At 50.5% G+C, this 18,554-nt stretch overlaps 2 protein-coding genes across 10 annotated transcripts in view; one reads left to right on the top strand and one right to left on the bottom strand.

Annotated features, from left to right (window-relative positions):
- The first annotated feature begins 1,154 nt into the window (after nucleotides 1–1,154).
- TMEM53 (transmembrane protein 53) lies at nucleotides 1,155–4,794 on the top strand. 4 transcript variants are annotated; one of them, XM_041482947.1, is made up of 3 exons: nucleotides 1,155–1,256; nucleotides 1,710–1,822; nucleotides 3,582–4,794. In XM_041482947.1, exons 1-3 carry the CDS (start codon nucleotides 1,199–1,201, stop codon nucleotides 4,242–4,244), a joined length of 834 nt encoding a protein of 277 aa, XP_041338881.1. In that variant the 5' UTR covers nucleotides 1,155–1,198; the 3' UTR covers nucleotides 4,245–4,794. The 4 variants fall into 4 exon arrangements, with proteins under 4 accessions (XP_041338881.1, XP_041338882.1, XP_041338884.1 ...); XM_041482948.1 differs by having other exon boundaries at nucleotides 1,163–1,256; nucleotides 1,713–1,822; XM_041482950.1 differs by having other exon boundaries at nucleotides 1,164–1,264.
- Nucleotides 4,795–10,307: 5,513 nt separating this feature from the next.
- Nucleotides 10,308–18,554, bottom strand: part of RNF220 (ring finger protein 220) — a 219,506-nt gene continuing 211,259 nt past the window's right edge. For all 6 annotated transcript variants that reach the window (XM_041482942.1, XM_041482944.1, XM_041482941.1 and 3 more), the window contains one exon: nucleotides 10,308–13,234. In XM_041482942.1, coding sequence (XP_041338876.1) covers nucleotides 13,163–13,234 — 72 coding nt within the window. In that variant the 3' untranslated portion in view covers nucleotides 10,308–13,162. The remainder of the gene's footprint in view (nucleotides 13,235–18,554) is intronic.

Raw genomic sequence — 18,554 nt, 5'->3', positions numbered from 1 at the left:
AAAAGAATTTTGAAACAATGATGACATGGCTTCAGAGGCTGCAGTGGTGTCTGTCTCTGGCTGCTGTAATAACAGCATTTGCTGACATAGGAGTCTTTAAGCCAACATTGCAAAGTACCCTGAAAATGTATGTTAATAGTTTTATTATGACCGTTTTCCACATGGGAACATACAGACACAGGGAGAATAAATGACTTGCCTGAATAATGTGTCAGTGCTAGCATCAACATGTAACTCCTGGTTGTTGGCTTCAAACTCTGCTGTCAACAGTGCTGGGCTGCCACCCAGCCCACTGGACCTAATAATCAAAACAAGGCTGGGTCAGGGCAGGGCTTTATTCCTGCCAAAAAACCCCCCAGTGATTTAGGAACTGTCTCTGGCAATTCAGCAGTTCTTTACATCCAGAGTACTGCTTAATCATCAGGTTGAGATCAAAAGGCACACTGGGGCTGCTTCAGCCTCACACCGAGTGTGAGGTGCCAGGGAATGATGGCCTTGGACTCACGGAAGGACGGAGTGGCAGTGATTTGGTGTCACCTTTGCATCTTACAACATCAAGGTTGTGCCCAGCCCCGGGCAGAACTTAGGGCTTGTTTCCCTGGCAGGTTTCCCCCTTTCCTGGCACGCCTCAGGTCCTCCCGTGCACCTTCCTCAGTGCGCCCCAGCATCCCCAGCCCCTCAGCCCACCGTCCTGTCCTGCCTGTGGCCCCACAGCCAATCCAGCCAGGCCCCGCACTGCCCCGCCACCCATCCCGCCCCTGCCCCGTCTGATCCACTGCAACATCAGCATTCCCTGTCCCAGGCCACCATCCCACAGCCCCTCCTGACCCAACAGCCCCTCTCACCCCTCGTGCCCGCCGTATCCCCGGCCCCCGGTCTGCAACCCCGCTCCAGGCCCTTCCCTTCCCCTCATCCCGGCCCCGCGCCCCTGCCCCGAGGGGGCGGTTACCCCGCACAATGACTGACGCGCGGCTGAACCAATCGCTGCCAGACTTTCTCCCCCTGCCCAATGGGTGGTCAGCGGGCGGGGCGCTGGGCCGCTGCTAAGGGCGCGTTGCTAAGGAAATGGGAGGAGGGCAGAGGGCGGAGCGAACGGTGAGGCGGGGTGGGCGCTTTCCCTTCCCATTGGCTGTGGGGAGGGAGGTGGGCGGAGCTTCCGGGGGGGGCGGAAGCGGCGGCCGGTGCGCGGAGCGCGGCCATGGGCACCCGCGGGCTGAGGGAGGCCGTGGTGGAGCTGGAGCCGGGACAGGCCCGCGGTGCGGAGGCGAGCGGGACCGGGGACACCAGGGACAGCGGGGACGGGGGGGCCTCTGCGGGCGGGGAAGGGGCGAGCGCGCTGGGTGTGGGAGGAGGAGCCGTGCGGCAGTGGTGCTGCAGCAGGTGTCTGGCAGTCCCTGGAGGACGGGGCAGGACGCTTCCCTGCTCCCCCTGGCAGTGGCAGCAGCTGCTGCTGTCTCGCCGGGAGGAGCGCTCTGGCCCCCCGTAGGGATCGGTTCGGCGCTGGCTTGGGGGGAGCTGCAGGGGCTGAAGCTGCGCTCTGCAGCACGCCCACGCAGTGAAACGGCGTGAGGCAATACTCGTAACTGACCGGGAAGTCAAGCTTATACTTGCTTCACTATTGCCTTTAAACTTCAGTAACCAGGCCGGCTGCTGTGCGTTCTGACGGGCAGACTGGAGGGCAGCTCTGTAACACTTGTGGTCTGTTGCAGAAGGCAGCGCAGACAGGGGGCCTGCCGAGGGCCGGCCCGTGGTGATCCTCCTGGGCTGGGCCGGCTGCCAGGACAAATACCTGGCCAAATACAGCGCAATCTACAGCCAGAAGGTGAGTGGCCTCTCTGTGTCTTCATGACACTGTCATACTGTGAAACGGCCTCATTTTTGCATGTTGGTAAAGTCCCTCTGAAGCCTCTCTTGGTCTCGCTCCTGGGCAGCGAGTGAGAGTTCTCCTGTCATTGAAAGCTCCTTGTCCCTCACAGCCCGGGCAGTGTTATCTAACAGCTCCTGATGTCACCTTTGTGTGTGCAGCTAAGACAGAAATGCTTCATTGGAGAAGCTTTCAGCTGCTGTGTGACTCCCTGAAGTATCTTAAGGCTTTTAAAGTTGTGGGATTATTCAGGAATGACGTGAACCGTGTTAGTTTTCCAAACAAGTAAACATGCAGGGAAAGATTCTGTGTTTACTGCTTGCTGTTAGGCCACAGCACAGAGGTGGTGAGGCTGGGGTGGGAACTGACAGAACACATTGGCATCTGTCATGCCTTTGGCATGTGAAAATGATTCATCTAAATGTTGCAAGCCAAATTAATTTTATCCTGTCTGTGAAACAGGCATCCTGTGATAGTCATAGCCGCTCACTAGGAATTCCTTGTGTTTGAACTAGAGAGATCTGTCCTACTGCCAGTTCCCTAAGTTATGATATTTTCCTTTCTAATACTGTATTTTACTGGAATGACCCCAGCTTCTAGCATGGGGACCCAGTGAAACATTAAATTTTTTTTTTCTTGGTCAGCATACAGGGAATCTTGTATAGCTCCAACTATAGGTGGTAAAGTTTGTACATTAACGAGTATATTGTTAATGTGTAATCCAGTGCAGGAGTCATTAATTGGCTTGATCTAGTGAAGAATTAGTGGTTAAGTGGCTTTAAGATGCTGCTGAGAGGATGAGGAGCACGTTACAGGGCAGCGTGACAGCTTCTTGGAAATGCTTTTCTCTCTGAAAGATCATAGAAATGGGAAAGGAGAGGATGGGCTTTCTTAGCTCACTAAGAGGAAGTGGCTGTAACCATGGCAAGATTGTAGAGAAGGCTTTGATTTGAGAACTTGGTATCCTCTTCTTAGTCATTCACTGTTTAGGGAGGCTTTGCTTTGTGCTTGTCAGTGTGTAATGTCAGTGAGCTCAGGTGATAGAAAAGGTCTAAAGCATTTATAAATGTAGTTCCATCTGCTCTGTTTTGAAACTCCTCCAAGATCCTGTTTCCAAATCTGTACCTAAATGTAAGGACTTAAGTGTGAAGGCAGCTGCTCAGGAGTTCTGAGTCCTTGAGCCAGAGCTCTTTCTTTGCACAGCTGGAGTGTTTTGGGAAGGTCTACAAAAATCATGTTGATGGTGAGTCTTAGAGACAGCTGCAAACACGTGCACCCAAGGAGAGGAGGAGTTCCTCTTTCTTCTTATATTTGCTTCAGTGTGATGAGTGGATGTGAACCAGAGCAGGCTCGTCTTACCAAAATGGCTGATGCTGAAGTTCTGTGAATCAGGGAGATGGTTTCCTTCTCCTGAGTGAGGATTAACACCCATAAAAATGGGTGGCAGTGTCCCCAGGGGCTGTGCCAGTTAGCACAAGATTTGAAAGGATCTCAGACATTGCAGAGGCCTTTTCATAATACTCTGTGCTATGATGATTAATGTAATCTATATTCATGTCAGTGCCTTGCTGCTGACACTAAAGACTTTCTTCTGGCCCTGTGGTTTCTGTTGGAAACCTGTCCCAAATTTTCATGTTCTTTGTACTGCTGCTTGCCTACTCTCTGTAATTTGCAGCACAGCTGAAATGTGTGTGGGGTCTCTTTCTGTTGTTCTTAGGGGTGCACGGTCATCCGTTACACAGCTCCATGGAGGATGATATTCTTCTCCGAGTCCTTTGGCATCAGATCCCTGCAGACCCCAGCCAGGCAACTCCTGGAGCTGCTCTTTGACTACAGTGTTGAGAACAGACCGGTTCTTTTCCATGTTTTCAGCAATGGTGGTGTCATGCTGTACCGTTACATCATCGAGGCGCTGCACACCCACACACCGTTTCAGAGCCTCAGAGTAGCCGGCACCATTTTCGACAGCGCCCCTGGCAGAAGAAACCTGCGAGGAGCCCTTCGTGCCCTGGCTACTGTCCTGGTCTCCATGAACGTGCTGCTCAAGTATTTCCTGCTGTTCACTTTTGCCAGCACGGCCGTGGTGCTGCGGATCCTGCTGTACCCCCTGACCCGCTTCGTCCACGAGAGCCACTACGACGCCCTGCTGAAGGCGCCCTCGCGCTGGCCCGAGCTCTACCTCTACTCCCAGGCTGATCTCATCATCAGGGCCAGCGAGGTTCAGCTCATGGCCAGTGCCCGGCAGCAGCTCGGTGTTCCTGTCAAAGCTGTGGACTTCTCAGATTCGCCTCACGTCAGCCACATGCGGGTGTACCCCACCCATTACCGCAGCCTCTGCACGACCTTCCTGTCTGACTGTGTCGGGGCCTCCCCTCCTTAGTGCTCTAATGGCCTCCAGTGTTTGCCTCTCCTTGCTCAGCTCCTATGGGAAATGTCACCTCCTTTGCTTTTGTGTCTTTGAAGTGAGGAAAGTTAAGGCTTCTTGTTTGGTTTGTTTTTTTTTTCCCTACCATCTGCAAGCCTGAAAGCCTCCAGCCTGGCCTTTGGACCAGCCACGTTAAGCAGAAAGTAGATATGGATTAATTTAAAGTCCTGAAGGTGAAATCCTGTCATGGTTCATGTTGATGTGCTCTGCCAAGGTGTCACAGATCAGAATCTTACACTATTATGTCTGTCCTCCTGTCTTTTCTTGTTCTCTGCTCTCCATGTTGTCTCCTTGTCCCTGATGTCCAATGTCTAAGTTCTGTTGCTTGTATTAATTTTACAATACAGCTCTTCCGTGTCTTTGTTGTTTTGTAGTTTTTTTTTTCTCTCTGCCATTTCTTTTATCTTGCAATGAGCAAACAGAGCCAAGTTTGCAGGACTCTTTGCTTTTCTCAGTGCATCCCAGCTCTTGTTGTACTCTCCTTGCTGGAGATCAGGCCCTGAAACCAAGTGTAAGACCAGGCAAAGGTGTGTGTAGGGCAGTATGACCAGACTGTCATCCATGGTTCCATTAAACAGCCCAGATCAAACAGTCAAAGCTCTCTGATCCTTGGTGGGAGCTCAGATGTTTGTGATAACTTTTGTGTTCTTCAACCCAGAGGTTTAAGCTAACATTTTTGAATGTGTTTAGTGTTTTGTTTCTCTTCCTTCCAGTCTTTTGTGTGTTCTACTGAGTAGTTTTGCTTTCTTGGAGAGCTACTTAGTTGTTAATTGTATGTCTTGAAGCAGCCTATATTTTGCATCTGTATATTCAGGGAAATTTTTGGATTACAGCTGTGCCAGACCCCAGAAATAGAAAGGTGGAATTGCAGAAGAAAATGAACTGTCTCTTGGAGCTATGCTTTATACTGGGCATCTGTTAAATCATCTCCAGCCTACAAATGACCATGAAACATGATGTTTTTGTCCATAACATTCTCTTCAGATGATCAGTCTTTGCAGTCCATGCAATGTGTACAAGAAATGAATTCCTTCCACCTAGTGAAAAAGTATCTCATTGCACTGTACTTCATGTTTGGGTTTAGGTTTTATTGTTTATTTGGCGGAGAAGTGGGGATAAAGACAGAGGAGAGCCTGCTGATACGTTTATGCTATGTCACAGTACAGCAAGCTAATTAATAACATGGTGAACAAGTTTAGCCAACTTTAAATTGCCAGGAAGAAGCTCTGGAGGGCTGTGACATGGGCCTGCTTGAACAAGGAACTGCTCTAAAGAGGTAGGCACTTAAAAAGCAGGAGTTTTGCAAAAGGTTCTGCTAATGGGTGGCTGTGCTGCTCCTGCCCACCCTTGGGGTGCTGTCATCCACAATTACAAAACTCCTGCTGTTCTGGATTGAAATGCAGAGGGGGAAGTCCTTGGGAAGCACTAAAATAATTTGGAAGTTTAACACAAGAACTGTTACACCTCACAGAAGTGAAAGCACAGGGTGAGTGGCAGTGGTGACCACACAGCTGGTTTGTAGCAGACTGTTGTGACAATGCTCATTTAGAGCAGAATAACCCCCTGATGGGCATGGTTTTAGAGGGAGGGTTGGGCTGTATATGGGATAAGTGAGAATTAACTGAAAAGGGCCTGATGACCTGGTTTGGTTTTTATTTTTTAAAAGTGAAAACTGTCTCCAGGCACAGGAGCTTGTTGCTCGGGACCCAATCTTCTGTAGGTGTGATCCCAGTTCCAGCTCCCACTGTGACAATGGGGTGTGAGGGCTGCTCGGTGCTAAGAGCCTTCAGCCATCCCCTTTTCATGGAGAAATTCTTGTTTCTAGGGTTTGGACCTGTCAAATCCAGGCATGGTCCCCTATCTCCAGAAAGCCCATCAGAGATCTCCCAGCTTTTTAAAGCAGGCCCCTGGTTTGTGCTGTCAGTGCTGTAACTCCTGAGCTGTGATCTGTTCATCTGCCTTTTCAGAGATCTGGGCTGGGGCTTCTCAGCATCCAGCCTGTTTGTGGCACTGTGAACACTCTTGGAGAACAGAGGTGATAAAATTATTTAACCAGCACTTGCCCTCATGCTGGTTTCTACAGGTTCAGTATTTACAGATCAGTTAAACACTCCATAATAGACGCCTCTGAATTAATACAGTTGTTCCTGGGAATCTGCTGTTCCTGTTTATTGCTGCGGGTGTTGAACTTCTCCTGTTTAAGGACTCGGGCTGTTACAGAACATGGCTGGCAGGAGCTGGAGCTAAATCCTCTGCCCCTGCCTGGCAGGATGGTGAGGCTTCCTCTGGGAAAAGCCTCACATGTCAGCTGCACCTTCCTTCCTCACTTTCACCTCCACCACGGTGGTGCCACTTCCCCAGCTCAGCCCTGCTTCCCCACTTCCCAGGGCAGCAGGCAGGGAGCGGGTGCTGCCTGTTGGAGCTTGCACTCAGAGGTGTCCTGAACTTTGCCAAGAGGAATGTGCTCACAGGCATTTCCACTGCTGCAAAAGTGATTTGAAATTCAGAGGTGATTTGTGTACACAGCTCTCTGAGAGCAGGATGATCTCGGGCAAGCTAGTGATTTACAGCACCAGTCTTCTGAGTGGGTTTTGTTTTCTGAGTCCCAGCAAGTTTTAATTCTGATTGTGAGCGCTGTGTGATACGCTGGCCTCTGCTTTCCTGTACTGCGTGTGCCCCCACCTTCCTGCCCTCCGTATTCCTGTGGCTTATTTGAAACAGAAGGTTAATAACTTGGAGCCTGAAGGCACATGGCTGAGAACTGATCCAAGCACTACTGGATTTACAAAAACCCAGCCTCACACCCTTAATCCTTGCTAAACTGTCACGGTTTGGCGCAGCCGGTGTTCCTAAAGAGCTTCAGCCTGAACACTGAAAGCCCAAAGGTTGTGATATCTTGGCAAATCCAGGTAAATCTCTGAGATGAGCTACGGGGAGGAGGGGCACTGCAGATCTGTTCATTGGGAGGAAAAAATGCAGCATCCCTGGGCTTCCCTCGAGGGTAGGGAGTGGGATGTGGCCCAGAGCTTGTTTTCCTGCAGTCCAGCCCTCATGTGCAGACTGTGGCACAGTGTGGGTGGAACACCAACAGTGGTGGGAGAGGAGGATGCTCACAGCTGGCTATCAAAATTGTGGTAAAGCAAAATTAACTTTCCCTCAGTAACAAAATCTATTTGAGTGTTTCCTGTGAGGGAACTGACTCCTGGCTTGCTCCCCTGTGCTGCCTTCTCTCCCCAGGCAGTGGTGATGTTACAGGGCGGTTTTGAAAAGCAAAAAAAGCCACTTAGTGGTCAGGGTGGTCCGTGTGGCTGGGCTGGAGCGCTCGGCTGCTCCTGACAGGGCTGGGAGCGTGTCTGTGCAGCCAGAGCTCCCTGTGGCACTGGGGGAGGCTGTGGTGGGGAACTGGGCAAGCCAGGGGCAGGATCCAGCCAGCCAGGACTCAGGTTTGGAGCTGGGGGAACATCTTGCAGCGTGAGTAATTCAAATTAGGCTCCTAGGTGGGGACTGACCTGTGCCCACACCTCATAAAGGTGTTTTTAAGGTGTGTGGGCTGAGGTCGCATTTTCATGCATGTTGGGATACTGCAGGCATATGCATGGAGCTCTGCCATTGATGGAAAAGTGGGAATGGACGGGACAGAGCAAGGCAACCCCGTGCTGCATCCCAAAAAGTGGAGGAGGGAGGCTGTTCTCCCTTGCCCGTGGAGGAGCTGGCAGAGGCGGCTGTGCAGACCCCGCGGGAGCTCCGTGCCGGGCGGGAACAGCTCCACGAGATGGCAGCAGGACCCCTCTTTCCCGCATGGAGAGATTTCTGGTCTAGGAGACAGCTGAGCACATCCTGGCGAAGACCCCAACAGCACAGCTCAGCCCAGCGCTTCTGAGTGCCTGAGAGCATCTCCTGCAAAAGGGCTCCTCTTGGGGCAAGGAAAAAGACCAGCAAGAACTAACTCCGATGACAAAAACTGGAGATGTGAGTTAATACAGAACAGCATCTCTCCCTAGGGCTGCCTGCGTCTGGAATTTGTACTAGATCCCATTCCTCAGCTTCAACTGATGAAACCAAAAGTCTAGCAGCAGGAATAGCTTTCCTGCCCTTCTCACCTCAGCAGACCAGGTCATAGCACTTCCTTCTCCATCACCCAGGGAAGGCTATCTGTTTTTTAAATCAATCTCTGTAATAGTGTGATCAAGCAGACTATGGCCCAGCTTCTAGGAGCTCCACGTATCAGGACTCTGGAGCTCCCTTGGGTTCCCTGTAGTCGCCAAGCCCTGGGAAAGGAGCTGAGCTTAGTGCTGCTCTTCTGAAAAGGCTGGCAGGACCTCCCAGCACACAGGGGATGCAATTAGGAAACAGGACAGCACAAATGGGGGCCACAGCCACCACCTGATCTGTCTCCTAATGCCCCCTTGTCAAGCACACCTGCACAGCTCCTTCACCCAGCCTGGGCCATGAGCATTCCTCAATCCCCTTCCCTTTGAATTTGATCCCCTCCCATTTCTGCATCCTCATATGGCTGCAAGTGCACCCCAGCACCATCAGAGACAGGATATGTGGGCACAGCTGGGATGAGCAGAGGTGGGCACAGCATCCTTCAGTCACCCTCCCAAACCTACGGGGACTGGGGCAGGGAGAGCTTGGGCAGCCCTGCCCCCGTGGAATGATGGATGAGCTGACAATAGAGTATTGATAAGGAATTAACCTTGAGCCCTTCTTGCTTGAGTGTCAATAGAGCCGGAGCCAAGTACACCCGTTTGATTGGAAATCTGTGTTTGGCCTCTGCTGCCTCTGAGCCCATCGAAGGAGAGGGACAAGAGGGAGATGTGAACTGCCCTGCTGCCCCCTCCCCAGCTGGGACCCCCCAGGTGGATCCCTCTCAGCTTCCCCAGCCCCCTGCTGCTGCAATTGACTGTGGGCACCCAGCTCTAGTGGCTGTAGCAGCCTCTTTGCCCCCAGCCTGGCATGTGGAGGGCTGGGTACCAGGGCCCCCCTTGTTCCCTAAAGGGCCTGTGCCCATCTTGCACTGGCCTACACTCGGAGCAGTTTGTTTAATTAAGTGTTTTGCCTAATGGGATTGCCTCATTTCCATAACAAACTGGCGGGCTGTCATTAGGTGGGCTCCCTCATTCATTACTGTTAATTAGATATGGATCCCCCAGAAGGCGGCGCGGGGTGATGAACGAGGCCCCTGACACACGCTATTACACATTAGCATTTTCTCAATATATCCGATACATCACGCTCCTCCGCTTCCTAAAGATATTTTAAATAAAATATTAGCAGCCTGCTGTGGGGTAGGTGGAGAGGGAGGGGGGTTTCTGCCCTTCGCCCTGGCCTCAGGCCACCTTTGGGCTGGAAGGGGATGGGAGAGGGGCTGAGACGCTTCACTGCTCCTCTCCAGCCAAAAAAGTGGCCAAATCCCACCATTTCCCTATCCCTGCCACAGCAGATGGAAAGAGGTCCCTGACATCCTTACTGCCTCCTCCCACCAGCCTGGGGACTCCCAGCACCCCTTCCCTGGGGGACACAGCCATGAGGAGGGGTTTGAAAACAGCCCATTGACCCATCTGCAAAATGTTTGTAAACCAAAAGCGTCGGCGCCAGCCGCGTGCCGGGGGGAACCCGACCTCTGCCCCCCCGGCCCAGCAGCCTCCCAGTCCCTGGGTCGGGGTAACCCTACCCTGCACTGGAGGCCCCTAATGCAGGATGTATAGATCTGTTGGGGCTGGGCGTCTCTGCCCCCACCTAACGCAGCCGATGACACTTCATTATGGGGGTGTCCCCTGAGGGGTGCCCTTCGCCCTGCCCTCCTGGCTCTGTGGGGGGACCAGTTGGGGGAACCCACCCGTGGTGGGGTCTGGTGCACGTCCCAGCATCCCCCTGCATCTGTCCCTGCATCCCAAACAGGACCAGGACTCCCCTCTGGGACATTACCCACATCCAGGGGCTGCGGCGTGTGGGGGGTGTCTCTGCTGCCTCTCGCCTGCAAAAGGAAACACAGAGAAGCAGAAAGCACCCAAGAAGATTTATACTTGTTTAATTAATGTCAAATGTAGTTTACAAACGGGAGTGACAAGTACCTCTTTGTATAGTATACACTGACACACAATCATTGACACACCGGAATATCGCTTTGTGCAACTGGGATTCTTTGGGCAAAGATAGGTAACTCTGATATTTCACTTTTTTTTTTTTTTAATCATTTAAACTCATTACAGAAGAGGGGAAGTGGCAGATGCCTGTTACAAACTGGGATGCCTCTCTCCCCAGCCTTCCCCCTGCAGCTTCCCCTTTGAAAACAGGGGATGGCTTTACAATTTAAACAAAAAAAATTTACCAAAAATAAACCCCAAAGCAAAGAACCAATGACTACTTACATATGGTTTTACACATACGTACATAAAGCACACGGCTGGTCCACAACACCTGCCAGAAAGGCCCTGGGAGGGAGCTAGGCTATTTCCAAGGAAGGGCTGGGTAGGGGCCTCCTACCCTCTTGCCCTTCCTGGCTGTCTCTCAACCCACCTGGCTGCACCCTCTCCATCTCTGAGACCTTAACACCAGCACACTCCCAGCGGAGCCATGTGCCCTGCAAGGTTTTCTCCCTTTACAAATCCAGCCTGAGCTGTGCACGCCTGCCCTTCCCCTGCCTTGTGCTGCTGGCTGCAGGGTTACCCCGCAGTGACACCCCCTGCCCGCAGTCCCCCTGTGAAGGCAAGACCCTCTGGGGTGCCCTGGCTTCCTCTGGCTCCCAGGAGCTCTGCTGGCACAGAGCAGCTGCAGCTCTCTGGTCTCAGAGACTACACACAGATATGAACACAAGGGGAACTCCCAATTAGGAATTGTCACCTTTTGATGAGATGTTTATGAAATAACAGCTCCTTCAATTTCATTTGGGTTTTTTTTCGGTGCAGTGGGATCCTTCTGAAATCAGTCAGGAGATGCCAAGGCTGCAGCTGTTCTCTGCGAAAAAGCTCAGGGTGGGGAAGCAGTAGTGGGACTGTCACACTCCCCATACATCCTGCTTACCCAGTCCTTCCCTCTCTGGAAACACCCCAGCAGCGCTGGGCTCCCAGCTCCCAACCCCTCATCCACTGCTTTTTCCAGACTGTCTTAAAATGCCCCAGCTGTGTTGTGCTGCCAGGTGGGATCTGTTTGGAAAGGACTGGGGCAGATGAGCTTTCCCATCTCCCTGTCTTCTGGCTGAGGGGAGCTGGCACCCCACAACTGCCCAGGAAGCCATGGCAGGGATACACAGTGTGGAGGTGGGAGAAGTCCCAAGGCCTTGGGAAGTGGGTCAGTATCTGTTTCTTGGATCCTGACAATAAAAGAAAGAACAAAAAAACAGGCCAGATGGCAGCTTTGGTTAAGGCTGAGGATATGGGAGACAGGGATAAGCATGAGGGACTGCAGGGGACCTCTGGATCCAGGTGAGAGTGCCACTGGGAGTGGCAGTGGGGATGAGACAAGGCTGGCTTGGCTCTCTGCCCTAGTGCCAAAACCTCTTAGGGAAAACGCAGGCTGCAGGAGAGTGGAAGCTGGGGGAAGCGAGAGCAGGGCAGGGCTGGCTCTGCCAGGCAGCCAAGGGAACTGGCTGAGTGTCTCTAGGCAAAGCCACCAGCAGGACCATCCCATCCCCTGCCATCCCAGTGTCCTGCCTCAGCACCATCCTGAGCAGCCCAGGAAATGCTGCCCAGAGGAGGAAAGCAAAGCCAGGCAGGGCAGGGGAAGGGGCGGTGGCCTGGAGGAGCACAGGCATCAGCCGGACCCTCGAGCAGGCACTCCCAGCCAGGGGAGGGGGCAGTGCTCTGACAGACTCCCTCCTTCCAGCTCCCCACCATTTGCTCCTTCCCCAGCTGGGAAAGACAAAGGGGGCTGAGCCAGATTCCCCCTGTCCTGCCTGGCCCCCCGGTGAGGAGCTAAAAGCTGTGTCTTTCCAGGGATAACGATTCTATCATAAATAGCCCCATTAGCTACAACTAATGACAAAAATCCACCTCCTCTACTCCCCATAAGTTCTGTAAGTTATGGGCAATGCTACAGCCATTACTAAAAGCTGTTAACTTCATATCTGAATGAGGAAATATACACCACAGAACATTAAACCATTTATATTATATATATGTATATATATACTTTTTTTAAACTAATGACTTTAATGCCAAAACTTTGCTGAACCAAGAAAAATATGGGTTTAATGTTCTCTGCTCATTTTTTTTTCTTCTTTAAAAAAAATACAACCCAAAGAAAAGAAAGGGAAACTTATTAGTATGTAATGTTTGAGTCTATCCCATTTATACACAACATTGTAAACATATATAATCTATATTACATGTGCTTCATTTCTGCCTGGGTGTGTTTTTTTTTTTTCTTTAAACCTTTTAGTCATCACTAGAACACCACAAAAAACCAAAACAGAACCAAACAAAAAAAAATCAAACCAAAACAAATAAAAACAAAAACTGATCAAGGAACACAAGTTACAGGTTATTGAACATCTTTCTGTGAAGGGTCCCTTCCCCAGTCTCCCGGGGGCAGAGTGGTCAACAACACAGTCCAAAGGAGGGCTCACGAGCCATCCACAATGCAAAGCCAGCTCCAGGGGATGGGTGATGGGGAACACTGGTTTTAAAAAAGGGGGCTTCACAACAAAGGATTTGGTTTTGCCCGCTGCAGATGCTGAAGGAGGTCTCAAACTGCGGGACCTGGCAGCTGAGGCTCCCCACTGCTCCTGTATCCTCGAGGCCATGTCTGGAGTCTCTGGTTTGTTTTTTCTTTAAATTTTAAAACGTCTTTTTTTTGTTGTGGTCGTTCTTCTCCCCCTGGGTGTGATGAGCTGAGCCGAGTAGCTGGGTCCTGCCCTCCTGCTGGGTCCTTCATAAGTAGATGCGCCGAAGGTCTCCAGGAGACGTGATGGTGTTACACTGAGGACAGAGCTTCTTGGCACCCTGCAACCAGCAGATGAGATGCACAGTGTGAGAGTGTGAAGGACATCTCTGCCCTTGGCCTGGGATTGCAGGAGCAGTAAGGCCCTTCAGGCAGGGCCACGGCCTCCAACAACAAGCACAAGATGTGTGAAGGGGGAGTCCTTGCCTTCCTTGCCTGTCCTGCAAGCCCCTTGTCCTTCTCTAGTCCCTGGCATGAGGCAGCTGGACAAGCAGGAGCTCTGCAGAGGGCTGAAACCCAGAGCCAAGCTGCATCACCCAACTCAGCACCATTGTCACCACTGGTTTCCCCTCAGGGAGATCTGCTCCTTTTTGTTTCCCTTGCTCACCTGCAGCCCTTGATGAACGAGTTCAGGTGACTGAACAGACAGAAAATCAACCCAGCTGGAACAAGTGAAGTTTTCAGCAGGGATGACTGAGCTGGTTCATGGGGGGTTTGGACCATCCCTTTCAGGGTAGCACAATGGGACACTGCCTCATCCATCCTGCAAAAGCCTAAGAGCTGCTGGCATGAAGGAACCCTCTGTCCTGTCCTCCCTAGCTCACACAGATACTGCAGAGATGAGTCTCTTCTGCCAAGGTGAGCTGGAAACAGCAAACTGATGTGAGCTAGGGTGGAGTAATGGGTGGCCAACAGGAACACTACATGAAATAAAACAAGGGCTGATGTGCCATCTATCACTGAGCCTGACAGCAAGAGGGTCTTAATAAGCCTCAGAATTGGGGTCAGCCTAAGCTGGTCATCGTTAGATTGGCAGATGTGAAAGACAATTGATGGGAAAAATGACAGAAAGATGGCTCTGCTGCGAGGCAGCCTCCCAACTACAGCACCAGCAGCGTGGGAAATTGGGATGGCCCTCCCTGCTCCCACTGCACATTATTCCTTGCAGTCATGGACTTGGCACACCTGCCATTCCCTGAGCTTTGCACTTCTGAACAATCAGGTGCCATTTGACAGTGGCTCAGCTGTTGACAGAACACATGTAGGGATCACGGGCACCTGCACCTGATCTAAACCAGTCACAACAAAGTCCTGTTGAGCTAGAGTTGAATGAAGTGTCTGTAAAAGACATCCAAACACCCTGGGCACACCTCAGGGTGACACTCTCAGGGTCAGTGACAGGCTGGCAGCCTGAAGAAGGACAGACCACTGGTGGTCTGGATGGCACGCCCAAAGCTGGTGCTGATGCCTGTGGGCACATCCTTCCAGTTATCTGGAGCAACCACTGTGTCCCGTTTAGATTTTCAGCAATCCAGGGCAGGGACCATCCCACTGTGCCTGTGCAATGCATCATGCAGCCCTTTGCACTGGTCTTCACATGGATTTGGCATGCTGGGTTCTAGGAGGATGAAGTGCAACCTGTAACTCAAAGGAAAGGCTTAAAACACTGATGAAATGGAAACTTGAGTGCACTGGACTTTAGCAGAGCCTGTTTATTTGACATGCTTCTTTGCTTATGCTCAGTGCCTCAGCTTTGGGTCTCCAGAATTAGACACAGCAAGCTCTACTCTTCAAGTAAAAACTTGCTGCAGTGGTGAAAACATGAGAGAAAAATCTGAACATCTGCCCCTTCTGCCACTGTGGTGACATAGCAGCACTCCCAAGGGGCTCACTAATCTGGAGGCAAATGCCACGAAATATCCTGTTTCAACTGAGTCTCTGCTCAGTTTCATGTATTTCCCTTTTCCTTGGAGTCACCTGCTGCATCTAGTTGCCCTCTTGGCACCAAGTTTATAGCTGGAGGGGGTCCCAAAGGAAGTGTCAGGGAGGTGCCAAGGAATTAATTCACAGCACGTTGTCCAAGGACAGCAGCTGGCAGCTGCCTGTTCAAGCTTTCCTGTGTGCCCTGAAAAGCAGAAGTAACTGTGCATGGGGACTTTAAGCATTCCAGATGTGACAAGTGCCCACATCTGTGTCCATGCTCTCCTTCCTAAGACAGGCTTACTGGCAAGAGGCAGCAAGGCACTGAACCAAAGCTGCAGGTGCTCACAGTAAGCACCAGCCCTCTGCACTCAGCACACAGGGATGGCAGAACAAGCCTGATGAAATCAAGTGCATCTTTGCTGCTCTCTTCCACAGCAAAGGTCAGGTATGCAGTTCCCTGACACTACAGGGAAAGGGAAGATGGCTGGATTTATCTTGCCAGACCTTGGGATCTCAGTCCCAGAGATCTGTTTTCTGCACCACATGCAGAAGGCTTTAGGGGGATTCACTCTCCCACTTAAGGCTGAGAGCTGCACAGGCACAGCCAGGGACAAGTTTTCAACCATGTCACAAAGCAGAACCCAACTATATGGAGGCTTGACCTATTTTCTGCAAAAGCTACATGATCACAGATTGATTTAGGGCAGTGGTGGATACTGCTTCACCTGCATGTGGGCTCATCCTTGAGCTCTGAAGCGTGGGTATGTTGAAGGGAACAATGGCATCCTGGAAACCTTCAGCAGCCTGGCCTGAACGTGGTGCAGGCTGCACGTGGCATGCTGCACCCAGTGCTCTGGGTCTCCTAATACTTTGGACACTTGGGGATGCATTTTTCTTTTATATTACATGAAACTGCCCTCCTCTGCACACATAAGCCTGTGTGGTAAATTCAGAACTAATTTCTGATTTTTTACTTTTTAGATTGAAGTTGCTCAGAACCTTGTTCCTTACATCTGACTTTTCGGTGTAGGTGTACAACATTTATCTGGACCAGTGATTAAGCTTTCCTCTCTTGTGGAGAGGCACATAGGCTTGTATACACACACATGCTGGCACAGGCACAATGAAAAAGCATTTGCTCCCCCACTGTTCACCTGCCAGCTGGGGTTACTAAACTTTTCCCTTGAAATAAAAATGCTGTGGAATAATAAGTCCCACCTGTCGGCCATTTCTTTTTCTTTTTTTTTTCCAGGTCCTTCTGCTCCTTTCATCACAGCTACATGGAAAAGCCTTGATGTGTTATAGCTGTGTGTGCTGGAGTAAAAGCCACCTCAGCTTTTCCATTATAAACCCCAGTTTTGAGGGGTTTATAAAACTCTGCTGCAAGAAGTTTGCTCCAGGGCTGTTACAAAGCAAAGAAATGGGGCTGGAACCAGGATGGAGTTTATTTTTTCTCCTCCTTTCTTAATTAAAATTTGGCAAGTGATTGATCCACAATACAGGCTAATCACTTGGGGTAGTAGTTTGAAAAATGCATTAACGAGAGCTGAGATGTTGAAAAGTCGTTAGGGCTTACATGGTGCCAGGAAGGATTGGAGTAGTTTGTCTTAAAACTGACTCTTAAAAAAAATGGTATGATGTCTGCTATAAATTGGCTAAAGCAAGGAAACTCACAAGGAAGGATTTAGGCACTTCCTGCTGTCCCGTGGGTCTAAAAATGGGCAATTTCCAAGAGGAACACGCTACCAGGCACAGAGAATAAAGAGACAAAGAAACAGAGCGGGCAAAGAAAGTAAAATCGAAGCAGAGAGATGACAGGAGGGACCCAAACCAAGAGCCAGCTCCTTGTCAGGAAAGGAACTGAATGCCAAGATCCAATTCTCAACCAAGGTGTCAGCCTCCTCTCCCACCCATGCCTCCACACAAGTATGGAGCTTCTTCTCTGCAGATGCCAATTCCCAGAGAAACAGTGGGACCTCCACTGCCACTGTGGGGTACCCTCCACCTGTCAGGTAATGGGGTTAAACCACCAGGACAACTTCTTTCAACAAGCTTCCTCAAAGGGTGGAGCTCACCCTCCACCCTCAGTTCTGGTTGCTGGAGGCCAGAACTGAAGAATGCTAATTAATAACCAGAGAGAGAGAACATCATGATCTCAAGTGCAGCATCCATGCAGCTGCTGCCTCAGGAGGTCCCTATATGTTGCTGAAGCACTGAGGAATCACCCAGAGGGGCTGCTCTCTATCTGTGCTGTTTTGTACAAAACCACTCTGGCCCACATGGCATATATGGCACTAGAGCCTAGAAAGAGTGGCAAGGCTAAGGATGGAGTAATTACCAAAGATATAAATGTGTCAACTGCAGAGCACACGTATATATTGATGGATCCCCTGGAAGCATTTTGTGATGAAGAAGGCTTTTTAGAAGTGATTTTTTCCTGCTCTTGTAGTTGTCATTTTCAAATAAGCCCAAGACAGGCAGGCACAAGCCTGAAGTCAGCAAATACATGTGGGAAATGCTGGATCTGGCTTGTACAGGTGATGGGAGAAACTCAGTAAACTGCATTTGTTCAAATAAACCTGTCCTCTTTCAGCCCAACAACAACAAGAAACAACAGCCTGACTTAGTTTCCAGCTCCACTTACTTGTAAAGAAGGATACCAGGGACTGGGAAATCACACAACTACAGTTCAGAGGAACATCAAGAACTTGCTGACCCATTCCTTGGACAAGATCACCTCAACCTGAATTACTGCTGACAGACACACATCAACCCTGTTCTCACAAACTTCCAAGGATGGAGGCTCCAAACCTCCCCAGCAGATCACTGCAGCAGATGACAATCTCTTCTGCTAGAGAACTCTCCTCAGGAGAAGGAAAATACAAATCTCATCCACTATTAGCTGTAGGGTCCCTCTCAGTTAATGGGGAAGGGGGAGACTGGGCAGACTCTTACAGAGGGAGATTCATCTCCTACCACCCCATGACTTGGGCTGCAGTCCAATAACCAGCTGAGGCTGGACACCCACCATGAGGACTGTCAACATTCAGGGAAAGGAACTCCACCTGCTGCTGTCCAGGCTCAGTCTTGCTCCTGCAACACCATTTCCTCTCCTGTCTTTGAAGAACCTACATGTTTCCAGGCTTTCCAAAAGGGATCACAGGTAAATCACTCAATGATTTTGGTTCTCTTAAGGCATCTCCAGGGTCCCTTTTCTGCAACCCCAGCCTTTGCTTCAGAGATGGAGTCTCCTCTGGTCAATGTTTCAACCCCAGAACTTGCAACCTGTTGACATGCTGAGCTCCAGTAGAAGTATACCTAAGCTAGAGAGTCCAGCAATTATTTGTAGAGTTAGTGATTAAAAGTCTCTTCCTTGCCTTTACCAACAGAACAGTTATAATTTGGAATTGAACATCAAGAGCCAAAATTCCAAAAATTTTATTTTCATGAAGTGTAAGCATTTTAAGATCCAATCCTTATCAGTGCCCTAAACACTATCAGGTCAGATGCTCAGATCATTGTAATACTGTATCCTAGAAAATGTTTAAACCTTAGGTCCGTAGGCACATGTGAGCATCACATTTCACCCTGTCTTCAATACCCTGCAGAGGTTCAGAAGTGCTCCCAGGCACTCTGAGCCTTCAGTTCCAGGGCCTTGCTCAGTACATGATCCTTGCT

The sequence above is a fragment of the Pyrgilauda ruficollis genome, unplaced genomic scaffold, assembly GCF_017590135.1.
Source record: "Pyrgilauda ruficollis isolate IOZ18807 unplaced genomic scaffold, ASM1759013v1 scaffold6, whole genome shotgun sequence".
Classification (NCBI taxonomy): Eukaryota; Metazoa; Chordata; class Aves; order Passeriformes; family Passeridae; genus Pyrgilauda; species Pyrgilauda ruficollis.
This window is presented reverse-complemented; position numbering and strand designations above follow the sequence as displayed.